Raw genomic sequence first — 14,689 nt, forward strand, 5'->3', positions numbered from 1 at the left:
AAATATTCCTCACTTTCTGAGGACTACTTTTTATACAAAAATGTATTAGTAAATTACATTTATAGACTAGGAATATTAAAATAGGATTTATGGATGTGAAGGTTAATATAATAATGCAATCGGTAGAAGTACATTGTCTTTATAGCTGTTCGATGACAATGTATTACAAAAGTACACATATTTTTAAATGAATAGTGATGGAGTGATAATAAATTTGTGTGCCTAAAATTATTTCTATCTTGTTTTGTCCAATTCATTGTAACCAGATTCATTAAATTATTTCCATATATATAAACTCTGTTACATACTTATGAAATTTACCTTTTTCATTTAAATATTAGTTTGCATATCGTATTTCATATTTTGAATCTTTAATTACATGTCAAAATCGCAATAAAATTTTACTACTAGTTAGGGAAGAAAGCAATGTTAAAACAACATTTGTGTATGAAGCTGAATGTTATATTACATAGAGAATATATCTTCAAAAAATCCTTAAGAGATTTGACGAGAAAGGTGGAATTATTCAGGCTTCGATAACGACAGACAAATATCTGTTGTATTTCCTAGTAATTCTAGGAGCAATAGATATACGAAATATGTTACATATTGCAATAAATGACAATTACTTTTTAATAGTCCAATATCGAAATATCATCTGTAAGTCATTTTCTTTGTATTAAAATAAGTAATAGAAATTTTCGTCAGATATACTCAAATTGCAGTCTTATAGATACTAATTGTTAAAAAAAGACTACATGAAATCAACTTAAGAGATTAAACATAATAGCAAAGTTATATATAGTTCACTTAATTTCGTAATAATCGAGTATAATAGCGTTAATAATTCTAAAAATACTATCCAAGTTCTTCACTAAATGAAACTTAGAGACTTAAAATTCTTGTATCTGTTATTTTAATTAAATATATAGGCTAATAATAATATAACGTGCTCATTTACTTTTTACAACTGCTTTCTCAGTCGTCAAATTTAATAGAATTGACGCTAGTATCTATTTGACCACCGCGGTAGCTACCGCGCTTTTTCTTCGTTTTCTCGTGACGAAATGACTTTCCTCTTGTGAATTTGAGGTCCTGATTCGCTTTCTCTCCCCAAGAACCACGAGCACCTTTCTGTTTAACAAAAATTCCACATAATAATATTCACTTACTACATAAACTTTATTTAGATACCTGACTATTCCGAATTAACTTCCCTCACCTTTATATGTAATTTCTATTGTCAATCGTCAAACGTAATTTTTTTATTTTGTTGCGATGCGTTATCGAATGATCTCTGTTTATCGAAACCACCTCTGCCCCCCCTAAATCCGCCGCGACCACCCCCTCTTTCACCTTCGCCGTTACCCCATGATTTCCTAAATCCGTCGGATCTACCGCCTTCATTAGTATTTCCCCTATCATTCCCACCCCATGATCTTCTATTGTCAAAACCACCTCTAAAATTTCCTCGACCTCCCCTAAAACCACCTCTTCCTCCTCTATCGCCACCACCGCGACCTCCCCAATCACCTCCGCCGCCACCGCGACCTCCCCAATCACCTCCGCCGCCACCGCGACCTCCCCAATCACCTCCGCCGCCACGACCTCCCCTGAATCCACCACGACCAAAACCGCCTCTGCCTCCGCCAAATCCACCCCTTCCGCCATGTTTCTTAAAACCACCCTCTTCCTGATTGTCCTCCTAAAACAAAAGACTCAGGTCAATCGCCGTTTTCTATTCAAGTCCATTTATACGTGAAACATCTTTAGAAGCATTTTTTTATATTGTCTTTGCTAAAAAAAAAAACATGAAAGGTATTGGTGAATGCAGGGAAACATGGTCTCAAGCTTTTATAAAACGACGAGTGACCTGTGTTTTTCAAATGTTTCCAAGCATTTACCTTTGCCTCAAAAGAATTGTTTGCCAATTTGGGATCCAATTCTAGCTCATCATCCTTTACACGACGAAATGGAGTATTTTTGTGTCGCTAAACACAGAATTTTGTAAATAAAAATGTTTCTTTTTTCTTGTATAAATGCATCAAATGCAATAACTATTACCTTGTCATTATTGAAACTATTATTCGCCTTTACAAAATTACTGTAATTATTTTTCTGAGCTTTTGCAGGGGGCTTTCCTACATCTTCCTCTTCTTGTTCCTGTTCTATTTCTTTGTGTTTTCTTTTCTCAACTTTAGGTGTCTTTGGGGTTGGAGTTATTTGCTGTTTTTCATTAGAATCACCTTCCTCTGAATTTGAATCTCTTTTAACTGCTGTTTCTTTTGCGACAGGAGTTTTAGCAATAGAAGTATTTGATTTTTCATTGTCTGATGAATCTGAATCAGAATCTTCACTGGATGATTCCTTTTTAGCTTCAGTTTTCTTTATTGTTTTTGTAACTGCAGATACTGATTTTTTGATTGGTTTTTCATTTTCAGATTCATCCGAATCTTCAGAACTGGACTCAGCTTTCTTTGCAGGTTTTGTTGTCGCTTTTGTAGCTGTCTTTACATTTTCATCTGAATCATCAGAATCTTCACTAGAAGATTTTGCTTTTTTAGATACAACTGGTGTTACTAATTTAGCAGGAGCAGGCTTTTTTGTTGGCGGTTCTTCTTCTTCACTGCTATCTTCGCTGGAAGAAGATTCATTTTTCTTAGCAGGTACTTTTTTTGCAACTACGGTTGTTTGTGGAATAGCTGGCTGTTTAGCTGGTTCTACATCTTCACTGCTGTCTTCGCTAGAGGAAGATCCTTCTTTTTTAACTATAGCTTTCTTTGCTACTACTGATGTTGACGGAGGAACAGCCTTTTTAACTTGTGATACTTCTTCCTCGCTACTTTCTTCAGTAGATGATTCTTTTGTTACCGTTACTGTTGGTTTTGTTGGTAAACCTTTGTTTTGCTTTCCTAATTTTGTTGTTTCCTTCTTTTGTGGAGTAGGCACTACTTCTTTCTTTTGTTGAACAGATTTTTCCTGTTTTTTCTTATTTGGAATAGCTTTAGCAACTGGTGGTTTTGCAATAGTTGCCTCCTCTGAAGAATCATCCGAATCATCGCTCGAAGATTCCTCTTGCTTAGCAACATTAGTAAGTTTAGCAACCGGCTTGGCTTTAGCTGCTGGTTGAGGTTTGGCAACCTCTTCTTCTTCCGAAGAATCATCAGAATCATCACTAGAGGATTCTTCTTTCTTTGCTGGTGTTTTTATTATAGTTTGTGTAGATGTTGGTTTCTTTAATACTGGCTTAACTGGACTTTCTTCTTCGCTATCAGTACTATCTTCGCTCGAAGATTCCTTTTTATTTATTGTGGATTTTGTTTGAGCTGTTGTAGCTGATTTTGTATTTGCTTTTGCAGTTATATTTGCTTTAGATTCTTCTTCGCTATCTGAATCTGAGTCATCCGAAGATTTCTGTGTCTTAGATACCTGAGTTACTTTTGGCGTTGATACTGCTTTAGGTTGTGTTTTAGGTACCTCTTCCTCTTCTGAAGAACTATCATCTGAACTTTCTTTTTTCTTTACAGATGGCGTTTTAGATAATGGTTTAACATTAGCTTTAGTTTTTGCATGTGCTTTTGGTGAAGGTTTTTCATTTTCGCTAGAGCTTTCTTCTGAAGAAGATTTCTTTTTTTTATTATTCACTGCAGCATTAATTGCAGCTTTACCATTTACTTGTGGCACCTTCCTTGGTGCATCTTCTTCACTCTCTGAACTTGTATCTGAACTTGTATCTTCAGCTTGTGCCTTTATGTTTAATTTTATTTGCGATGTTTTTTGAAAATGATTAAAAACGTCCTCAATTGTTGGTGCGCCCTTTGGCAATGCGGGCTGTAAACGAAATAAACGAACATGAGTGAAGGTCGTAGTATCTTTACGATGAATTACCCGGAATTAAATAATATATGGATCAGAATATTAATTAATATACATATAATGAGTAAAAGCGATGATAATCAAGTTCTATCTTAACATGAATTCGAAATATAAAATAACGAATTTATTTCGCCCACGTGGTAAGGCCGAATGGCGGTACTTCTAGTATCGCATATACACTGACTTCTTGAAAATCGATCAATTACTGTATGTACGAAATAACTTGTTAGAATCTTACCGCTTTTGTTTTCTTTTGAAAAACCTTCGCCAACGACGCGTCCTTTTTTAGTAAATATTCATACACAAGAGCAGAAACACTCAATTCTACAACAGATGCCATGATGGACGCGTGCGAAGAGCTGCAAAACCTAGCCGCAATTGGATGCACGACAGCAGTCTCATACACTCCCCATTCTCATATATATGGCGCTACAGTCGAGCACGGATTGTATAGGATGAAGATGCGTCATGTAGTAACGTGCGGTGCATGTTACTTGTGGAACGCATTGTTGCAATATCATTTCGGATTGGTAATAAGATTATTTCTATTATCTCAAATGTATTCTCATTTTTTGTATATTAGTTTATTCATATTTAGTTAACGAACTATTAACGTTTGTGATGTAAAGTTATAAACATATATTGTCAGTAGTCGCGTTAAATCATTTCTGTAATTCTTTGAGCTTATACACTATGTTGATTTTATGAACGTACTCAAAGTTCATAAATTTTTCCTCTGTCTTTTGGTTGGTGAAATATCGGTTTATAAGCAGCGCATTGGATGTTTTTAAAATGATAAACCGGCTTCGTTATAACCTGTAAGGTACTAGAATTTTCGGCGGAAATTTGTTCATTCAATTATATCGGGTGGCAGTTATTTGAAAACTATGACAGAAACTCAGCAGAAAGCAAAGTGTATTACGCTAAAAGGATCGGCAGAGCTGGTTAAAGAATATCTTCGTAAGTTAATCATACTTTTTACATTCTTTTAAAACTTATTTACAATTGTCGAGCGTTACTTGGAATTTAATCAGAATTCATCGTCTTACGTGTTGCTTCTACTCGTTTCAGTTTATGGCGTGAATAGTATTTTGTATCAAAGAGGCATTTATCCTCCGGAAACTTTTGAACCCGCCGAACATTTTGGTTTGTTCGTTTTAATGTCTACAGATGAAAAGATCAAAGGATATTTGGATACTGTTCTTAGCCAGATTCAGGAATGGCTTATTCAACGGAAAGTACAAAAGATAACGCTTGTTATAACAAATGTTAATACCAAAGAAGTATTAGAAAAGTGGGATTTCAGAGTAGATTATGAAGGTCAGTCATCTAATGGCGCCAATGATAACACAAAAAATAGTCTTCCTGAAGTGGGTACAAAGGACGTGAAGGCTATACAGAAAGAGATTCGTGAAGTCATACGTCAGATCACTGGTAACTTATTCGATAATTCAAGATTTCATAGTACAGTGCTTTACATTTAAAATCTGATTTGTCGGATCTTTTATGTTTCAGGTACAGTAAGTTTTCTTCCACTATTGGATTGTTTATGTTCATTTGATATTTTGACGTATACTGTACCTGACTGTGGTATCCCTAAGGAATGGGATGAAACCCAGCCAGTATTTATCGCAAACAGTCAAGAAGTACAATTACGATCATTTTCAACTTCTATTCATAAGATGGATACCATAGTTAGTTATAAGAATGTTTAGGTATTACATGTTTTATCTTTGATAATTGAAATGTACATATGAAATATATATTTCTTCATCTTTTTAACAGTAATTGATATTAAAGACTGCTATTTAACTTTCTTTTTGTATACAAATGATTATAAGATGAAAGTGGTCGTGTTGTTCTGAAAGGTTTGAATATATTTTACGAATTATTAGTATTACCTACAAAGAGTTTTATACGAATATATATTTTGATATAACTTTGATAGCTTGTCAGTTTATTGTATAGGAAATCCTACTTCCAGCAGTTATCCTTGTATCTTAGACTCCTGTTTCTTCTTTCTAGTATCGGTATATATTTTTCTATTTTACGTTCGTATCTAGTTATTTAATGGTTTAGTTAATGGTTAGGGGAAGAAGAGAATTGACAAGAATCTTGGCAGATTTTATTAAAACATAATTGACTATTACACTTAACACAGGAATTATATTATTTTACTTGGCAAAGCATGAAAGATACGACTAGAATAAAATATTTTTCGTGTTTGACGTTCGTCATATACCAAATCGCAAGTAACATCGTTAGCATTACTTAAATATTCTTAAATGTACAAGTGCTCCAAATTTATCAAATACTTCGTTCTGTTTTCCTTTTTTTCTCGATGTCGATTCACGATTAAAGAATGTTACAGTAATACATGAATATCTAAATGAAATCTCGAAATGGATAAATACCGAACGGAAATATATTCTTTGGGAGCACGTACATGTTGACTAGGCATTTCTCTTCGTTAGGTGTAAGTAATTGCGGCGGATTCGGATCATATCTTTTTGGATGCGTCTTCAACCGAAATTCAATAGAAACTTCGTCTCTTACATAAAATTTTTTTTCCGTTTTTTATTTCATTTTACGATGTCGTATAAGTGGTATTTGGTCGTAATATCCTCGTTTTTGGTACCTATTGTACCCGATCTCTTCGACAGAAATCGAAGACCACGTTAGGAAACATCAACAGCGGCTTATGCTTCGTTAATACCTGCAGCGTTCGTTTTTCCCTTACGACAATTTCGCTATTAACTCGTTAGTACTTCGTGCTGCTAGAGTTAGCCATACGATCCATAGTGCACTTGGTTCGCTATTAGACCAGCATGGAACGTAATCGTTCCCTGTCACGCGTCGTACAAAACGAATCGTTCGATCGGCCCTCTTTTTTCAAAACTAACATTACTTAACTTTCGAGAACAAGGCAAGCTTGCTTGTATCCGCATGTGTTGGCGCAGTTCACGCTTATGACCACGTGCAATCATTTCGAGGGCGGACGGCACGTTCGTAATAATCTTTAACGCGCAAGCTGTACGCTCTTAAATCTCGCCTAGACTAGATTTGCTTCGGTTTCTCTGGTTAGTTTTACACACTGCAAAAGCTGCTGGAAATACGTTGAAGTTTATAAACACTCTAATTCGGCTGATCCGCTGTGACTGTAAAGTCTGAATTGTGACTGAAAACCATTGCTTTATTGTACCTTCGAGTTTAGTTTGACTTTTATTCTATCACTCTGAACGATCGCTATAAATACTAAAAGGGTCCGAAATTGACAGGTCCGTTTGGTCGTCACATGTAAGCACAGCACCGCGGATCAGAACGAGTCATGTCTCTATAACATTACGCGATAATTCTCTTGAGTATCGTAAAAACGCGTCTCCTAGTAAAAACATTGAAAAATAAATAACGTGAAATAATATACAATATTTTACAGTAGCGCTTAGTGTTATCCGTGATAGGGAAATTACCACGGAACAGTTGCCGATGTTCTTATTCACTTCCGTAGAAAAAAAAAAAACGTAACGTCCCGGAAGTGGGTTGGTCGCATTTCCGTTTCATGCGATCCTGGCACAGGATGATCTCGTTACGGGGCTAGATGTTAACGATAATGATCGACGATCGCCTATCGGTAATTAACTATCATCGTCGTTGGTACAATCGTTAGCACGCAATCACCGTTCCGCGGCCCTTTTTCACTCGCTCGAGAAAATCGACGCGTTCACTTTTCAGCCCTTGTAAATATCGTGTGCAACATTATGCACACTTTGGGTTCTCATTTATACACCTCTACTTAAGTTTACCTTGGACTAATCGCTATATTCGATTTACGATCATTTTATGCGTAAAATATCATAAAATACATTCCTCTTTTGTTCGCTATGATCAGGCTCGTCGTTCCGTTCCGGTGTCGATATTCGTGTTTTATTCTTTATCTTAGTAACAAGATCGAGTGTGAAAAGAAATCAGAATCTTTCGGACGTAGCCGAATACCCGATACTCGAATAATTGTCATCTATTTGAAGATCAATATTAACAGCAGCTAGTTAATAGAATCTTGGGGTTGGGAAGGGGAACGGCACTAGACGGAACGGCGCGCCATCGATGACTTACGATGACTTTCATACAAATCGTTCGATAGGTACGAGCGACGAAATAAATTTGTAACGAAAAAGCACGGCGGCACTAGTAAGCTTGCACGGACATCATACGCTGCCACGATTTTCTTCTCTTCTCAAAGTTTCTGATATATCGCTAGAATGGTAAAGTATTTCCTCTTCTCTCGCAAGAAGAACTCTGGAACACTGTTCGCTCGTTCGTTCAACAACTATCTATATGTAATTCTTTATAGCTCTAAAATGTAAAAAGTAAGCGTGCGTGTGTTCACCGATCGATGGAAACGCGAAACACCACTGTCTCGATCTGTATGCCAAATTTCACTCGAGTAACATTAAAATATGCGAGAAGCGAGAGAAAGAGAGAGAGAGAGAGAGAGAACGGCATTTTAGCCGTTAGTTTTTCTTCTTAACGAGTAACTCGCTGGCTGTTATCGTTGCATTCGACTTGATTATAAACGCGCCTTGTTTCCCACCGTTACCATCGTTCCCTGCTATTTCCTATTTTCCGTCGACGATCGTTTCGGCGAGGCCAATCGAGGCCGATATTACGATTCTCGGCGACGATGCCAGCGAGAATGCAATTACTCGTTCGCTGTCGAGGCGTAACAATTCTTACGACGATGCTTTGCCGCGAACTCCGTTAATTAAAGTGCAGCCTGATTTCTTCGGTTCCGGCGTAATAACGCAACCACCCTTGTCGCAGGCGAAAAGTAGAGCCACAAACGACTCTGTCGACCAATTTCCACCCAATCACACGATTTTTGCTTTATCCCTGAAGAATAGACGAATCGATCGCTGTTCGTCGTTTCCATCGATTGATGTTCGACGCACACACCGCACGCACACACGCTGCTCGAAGGGATACAAGGAATACTTTGTACAATACTCTCCTGGAGCCGTCTGACATACGTTTCGACGAACTGTCGCTCGAAAACCGAGAAGCGTCTTTTCACGGTAACATTGCTCCACGTTTGGAACATCGGGCCGTTCATCGAGGCAGATCCGTTCCTGTCAACGAATTGATCGCGAACTGGTTCTTGATAGTTTCGCTTGATTTTGCAAACGAACGAGAACACGTTGTTACGTTCGATAACATTTCGATGGAATTATATCGAAGGAATTGGACGAGCCAAACAGGTTTTCGAAATCGTCGAAATTCACGTCGCTCCACGCAATTACGTTTCTGCCTCGAAGACATTGGCTGTCGCGTAGGAAGACTCGTTGATCCCGGAAATCCTATTACAAGATCCGGGATCGTCCATGTCGTGCCTTTCTTCCTGCAATCCCGTAAAACGAAATCGTCGCCTCCACGTGGTGTTCTAACGATCCGCACGTGCTTGCGGATAAGGTTTACGACGTCTACCCCGTTTCTTTTTTTCCTCTCTATCCCTTTTCTTACCTGTCGAGTTCTTTCGCCCGGTGCAAACCTCCCGAGCGACAGGAAGTTCGAAAAAAGAAAGGAAAACATGTATTTGCGACTTGCTCTTCTCAAGAAAGATTAAAGGAGATTTTAAAGCGTGAGAACGTCGGAAGACGATGTTGCCGCTTTCTCGACGATGATTCGCGAAAGAAAAATCGATTCGCGTACGTACGTACGCGTTCCGAGTCCCGCTTTAATTTTCGATACGCGTAAATGATGGACGAGCGCAAGGCCGATCCCAAGGGAGAAAATTAAAGCTGTTGGGACATACCGCGCGAAATGCCAGGAAAAACATATCTCTGCAAATACAGTTTACACACATGGGACTTAAATTTGATTTGGCCACGATAGTTTTGCCCGTGCCGTTAGTCAGTGCGGCAACGTTTATCGTATTTCTCACATTTTCATGCGGAAACCATGGGAAAGAGAGGAATAACGGGGCAAAAAGAGAATGGCTGGACATTTCCCTCGTTGTTTTCGAACGTCGAATTCAGCTACGATACTTTTTCCGTCCGTGAACACGGTGTTTCCATTGGATGGCGACTCTTGTTTCTTGAGATTCTCCGTTCTTCGTGTTTGCTCTTGGACGATGTCGAACCACTCGACGATGCTCTGCAACGAGAAAGAAGTTCGGATCGATTAAAAGGAGTCTCCGTTCGATGTGTATTCAAGTCGCGCGAAGAAGGAATCGAGTCATCATCGCGACGCGACATTCTCTGTCTTCAATTTAAGACGGGCGTCGTCGTGGACAGGATAAATTGTAGCTAAAAGAAATTACGCTGGAAGCTAAATTAGCGGTTTTACGGTGATCTCGCCGCGTCTACGGGTCAATCAAATATTCAACAGTTAAAACAAAACTACCAAGTACTGCGGTGTTGATTCATTTATCCTGCCAAGTCCTCCAGCAATTTCTCATTTCGAACGAAACGGAAGGCAGGCTTCTCTGTTTTCCCTGCAACTTTCTTCCCTTTCGTGGTGTTGTTTCGACGCGGTTGTTACTCTCCCGCTTTTCTCCTTTGTGCTATGGATGAAGCATCGTTCAGAAGGATCCCCCGCAACCCTGCTTCTTCTTTCGTCTACCCTATTTGTATCCCTCCTTCCGTTGCTGGGCGTAGATTCATCTTTATCTCAACGCAGCTCACCCTCGTGGATATTTGGTATAACAGGGCATCACTGTTCTGCTTCTCCTTTCTGCCTTCTCCTCGACAAACGAGAGGCTTAAGGTGGCTAATGGAATCAACCTAGCCAACGATAGTTTACCTTGTCTCTGCTTTAACGAGCGAACCAAATAGAAATTCCATCCCTCTGTTCCGCTATATCTGTTATTCATACTATATATACACTATGCTCATAGTACGATTGGTCTCGCCTCTATTCCTATTATCTTACGTTTAACTAGATAAGAGAGAAAAAGAGAATTCTTACCTTGTTCGGTACGATCAAGGTGGAAGAATGGACGTTGCCGATGTTGTCGGAGAGGACGTAGCTTGGCGTATCAGAAGGACTTCCTGAAAGGCTCAACCTTCCGGAAAGTATGCTCCCCGCAGTGAATTCGAGCAGACTAGTTGACGACGATGCTGAATTATCGACGATCCAGGATGCGGGATGCGCGTGGATGACGTTGGTCGGCGAATTGCTGCTTCATCTCCTGGGGCTCTCCTGTGGCAGCAAGTGGCCGTCGAAATTATTCGTGAGCCGCAAAAGGTACCGGTGATTCCTCCGCTCCCGGACTTTCCGGCCTAATTAGTCCGGTTCTATTAAGTTTATCTGGGGGCATCAGGGTCGCCAAGTTCCTCGGGGAACTGACGCTGTAGGAGGAAAGTTCGGTCAACGGGAGGGAGATAACTCTGGACTAAGTAGCGAATGATTAAGCCTGAATACCGCGGGATCGTATGTTTCCGCTACCCTCGTTCTATCTAGGGTTGATGCTAAGTAACAATTAGACCGTTTTAACCATTCTCCAAAATTGACGATTCTTAAAGACTTTGCTCTCGTACGGTGCTAGTCGTTGAATTCTCATCGAAGAAGGCATCGTAAAATAATGAAAATAGCAAAATAGCGTTAAATGGATACGTAAATGAAGGAGCAGCTACCACGGTTTAGCGTAGGTTACGTTTCGATCGAATGTATATTTGATTATGTATAGTGCAGATTCCCGTTAGCAGTCGTTACGAACAAGCGGAATCGGTAATAGATGTGGCCGACAAATTTGTTTTTGCCGGCTGGAGAGGGCCGATAATGGTCTTTGCTTCTAATTAGCATGGGCCATTAGGTTTATCTATGAACGTTGAAGTCGTCGAGTTTCGTTCTTGTTGCGGCTGGCAATCAGACGATTTCACGGTTTACCGATGTGTTCTCGTGCAATTATCGGGGGCAACATTCGTGTATTAATACGTGATTACACTCGGCGACGATTAAAAAATAATTGCCGTCCGCTCGCGGCCGCCAATGAAAATGGGAAATTTAATTTTTATCTCGCGTTCGCTTCGAAGGACGCTCGTTACAATTTGTTCCCGTAATTGATTTCGATCGTCACAGAATGGTCGAGGCATGAAACGCGCCTTTATCCACCATTAACAAATTTCCTGATAAAGTTGTTCGCCAATTTTGCTGTTGCTTTCATCGAGCAATTTTTATTGTCATTAATCCTTTGCTCGTAATCGTTATTTTTCCTCTTAGGTGGAAGTTCCACGCGTCGAATAACGAGTTTCTCTAACACAATTTCTCTAATACGCGATAGTCAGCACTTGTACCATCTTCGGATTTGTAATTCGGAAGCGTCCTATAGTTGGAGACCGCCGGCTTTGAAGCCAGGCTAAGTTAGCTAGCTGGCTTCCCACACGCTGAATAGTTTGCAAGTCCATTATGACGGTGTTAAGGGTGCGTATCTTGCACACGTTGCACCGCGTATACATATAAATCTCTGGACACTCGGTACGTATAGCTGACGCGGTCGTCTGAAACACTTCGGCCAAGCGATTATTCCGATTATCTCTAGAGCAATTCGTATTTTTCGATTTCCTTTGTTCTATAAATGAATACAATTCTCGGACTCGCAGTTTCTCTAGAATTTTAACAAATTAAATTATTCTATCTGAGTAAACGCGTAAAGGAAAGCGTACACATTCTGGAACTCATTTCTAGACATGGAAAATTTAGCAGCGATTTCTTTGGACGATCGTTGCCAGTTTCTCTTTCTTTCTTCTTTTCTTTCTTCCCTTCTTCCTTCCTTCCTTCCTTCCTTCCTTCCTTCCTTTCTTCCTCCCTCTTTTTAATACTGACCGTCTCTTTCTATTTTCTCTTTCTCTCTCTCTCTCTCTCTATTCCCCTCACTCACTACCTCGTGAAGCGTTCGAGCTGCCTGCGTTTCGAGAGTTCGCCTTTTTTCCAGAGCAGCTTTTTCCCCCCTGATGTAAAGGTTGCCGCGAGTTAGCAAAGAGCTCCGGCGCAGATATCGCGGAGCTCATATCCCTGGGCACTCTTTTCGCTGCGTTTCCCGCCTCTTCCTCCTTTTCCACTGGCGTTCCTTCTCGCAAAACGACCATTCCTCCGCATCCCCCTACTACGTCGCACTATCTAAGGACTCCAGGGAAAATCGGCTGCATATTACATCGGGATCTACGTTTATTAATCTACGAGTTGCTCTTCCAAAGTCACGGAAATGTGTGAGAATTATCGATGGAAAAAGCGGCACTTCATTTCTCAGTGATCGAGGCACGTCATGTGAAAATTTCGTTTGCGGTCTCTTTTCGCGGGACAAGGAGGGACAATCGAGTAACTCGAATCGACAGGAATATGGTTGATATCTGGTGCGAGCCCTTTTGTAATTAATTTGACGAGGAGAACGTCGAGCGATTTGTCGATTATTGTCATTTCGTGCCGCTGTCTCCAAAACTCGAAGCAAAATGAAATCTGTCTCTCTATAAGGGCTTCCTTTGACAAAATTCTGGCTTTCTGAATTTCGAGACTCGACAAAGTTTTCATAAGAAGCGGATATGAAATACCAGAAATACTGCAAGGCAATAAAAAGAATTTCTCTCTTCGCGTTTCTTCACGGATAAGAAGAACATCGCAAACATCCATGCCAGACGAAGGAATATGAGAATAGTAGAAATTGAACGATTAAAACTAGTAAGTATCGACACTCGTATGCAACGTGGTTTAGGTAATATCGGTAAACTGCCGAGGACGCGGCGTGATAAACTTACCTCTGAAAATTGACGGCGTAGCCAGGTACTCGTTGCGGGCACGAAACGAGGCAACGACGAACAGGAGCATAAGATAGAAGATGTAGGAAACGAAGCGGGAAAATGGAAAACGTTGGAGTCCCGAGGAGGATGAGGTGAGAAGGTCGCGAAAGCTCGAGACGTTTGGTCGGGTCGGGGAATGGAGATAGCGCGGGGAAACGTGGAGAGCCCGAGGAGAGTGGAGAAGTCGAGGACGCGTATGTAGGAACCTGAAGGGGTATTGGGAAGGAATGTGGGTGAGGCTACAACAAAACAAAACACGATGAATGTCCCGATGTGCAAGCTGCAAGCACAACAATGTCAGGAAGATCGATGGTTAGTCTTTGTCGAGGTAGCAATGCCGCGAATTACCTGGATAGATAGGTTCGATAACGCGCTTTCCGATAAATTTGCCCGGCGACGTTTAATATTCCGCGACCGGTTCTCTGTTACCGGAAACGCTTTCCCATTTGCTTTACGGAACGACGCGACACGCGTTTGACTTTATATCCAGGTGATTCGTCGGTCGTTCGATTAAAGATTAGTAGTATCATCAAACGCGTTGTTAAACGAAGATCAGCGGAAGAGCTGTACGCAAGCGACAATTGTTTTCTTTCTTACACGGCTAGCAAAGATCGTTAAACGTTAGTTTACAACTGAGACTGTTAATCGTTAATTTACCTTGACAGTGCCGCTAGATGCGCTAGAAGCGGGCGAGCGTCACGTCCTCGGCGAACGAAGAGAACTTATCCATATCTTGAGTTAGCGAGAGCAGAACAGAAACACGATTCCATTAATTCTTACGGATAATTGTTAAATAGACAGGACTTCGCCGATTCATCGTTCGTTCGATTCAGAATCGGTTTGCGCGGGAAAAATGTTCGATCGAAATCGGACAACGGGGACGGATTGTGAATCGAACGAATGAATTGGAGAAGCCGGTGTGACAATACGGCTGAGAAAACGCGAACGCGCGGAAATACATGTGGGAAAGAGTGCGCGTGCGTTTTTGAAAGCGGGAGTGGTCCGGCCTCGTACTACACCGGCGG

General features: G+C 40.3%; 2 protein-coding genes and 1 long non-coding RNA gene across 7 annotated transcripts; 1 reads left to right on the forward strand and 2 right to left on the reverse strand.

Annotated features, from left to right (window-relative positions):
- Positions 1-123: 123 nt before the first annotated feature.
- LOC100742353 (nucleolar and coiled-body phosphoprotein 1) lies at positions 124-4,303 on the reverse strand. Of its 5 annotated transcripts, XM_033323158.1 has the most exons (5): positions 4,115-4,303; positions 2,065-3,831; positions 1,905-1,991; positions 1,609-1,705; positions 1,232-1,521 (listed from the first exon to the last, which is right to left on the reverse strand). In XM_033323158.1, the coding sequence occupies exons 1-5, from the start codon at positions 4,214-4,216 to the stop codon at positions 1,244-1,246; spliced, it is 2,331 nt and encodes a 776-aa protein (XP_033179049.1). In that variant the 5' UTR covers positions 4,217-4,303; the 3' UTR covers positions 1,232-1,243. The 5 variants fall into 5 exon arrangements, with proteins under 5 accessions (XP_012246002.1, XP_033179049.1, XP_012246000.1 ...); XM_012390579.3 differs by lacking the exons at positions 1,232-1,521; positions 1,609-1,705 and adding an exon at positions 124-1,134 and having other exon boundaries at positions 4,115-4,302; XM_012390577.3 differs by having other exon boundaries at positions 1,232-1,705.
- A 189-nt stretch (positions 4,304-4,492) lies between these two features.
- On the forward strand, positions 4,493-5,818 carry LOC100742480 (mitotic spindle assembly checkpoint protein MAD2A). Its single transcript, XM_003492685.4, has 3 exons — positions 4,493-4,836; positions 4,948-5,310; positions 5,392-5,818. The coding sequence occupies exons 1-3, from the start codon at positions 4,764-4,766 to the stop codon at positions 5,589-5,591; spliced, it is 636 nt and encodes a 211-aa protein (XP_003492733.1). The 5' UTR covers positions 4,493-4,763; the 3' UTR covers positions 5,592-5,818.
- A 161-nt stretch (positions 5,819-5,979) lies between these two features.
- On the reverse strand, positions 5,980-13,942 carry LOC117152206. Its single transcript, XR_004462520.1, has 3 exons — positions 13,623-13,942; positions 10,840-11,073; positions 5,980-10,026 (listed from the first exon to the last, which is right to left on the reverse strand). It is a non-coding gene; the product is annotated as an uncharacterized LOC117152206 (long non-coding RNA).
- Positions 13,943-14,689: the final 747 nt, after the last annotated feature.

The sequence above is a fragment of the Bombus impatiens genome, unplaced genomic scaffold (genome assembly GCF_000188095.3).
Source record: "Bombus impatiens unplaced genomic scaffold, BIMP_2.2 scf_0815, whole genome shotgun sequence".
Taxonomy (NCBI): Eukaryota; Metazoa; Arthropoda; class Insecta; order Hymenoptera; family Apidae; genus Bombus; species Bombus impatiens.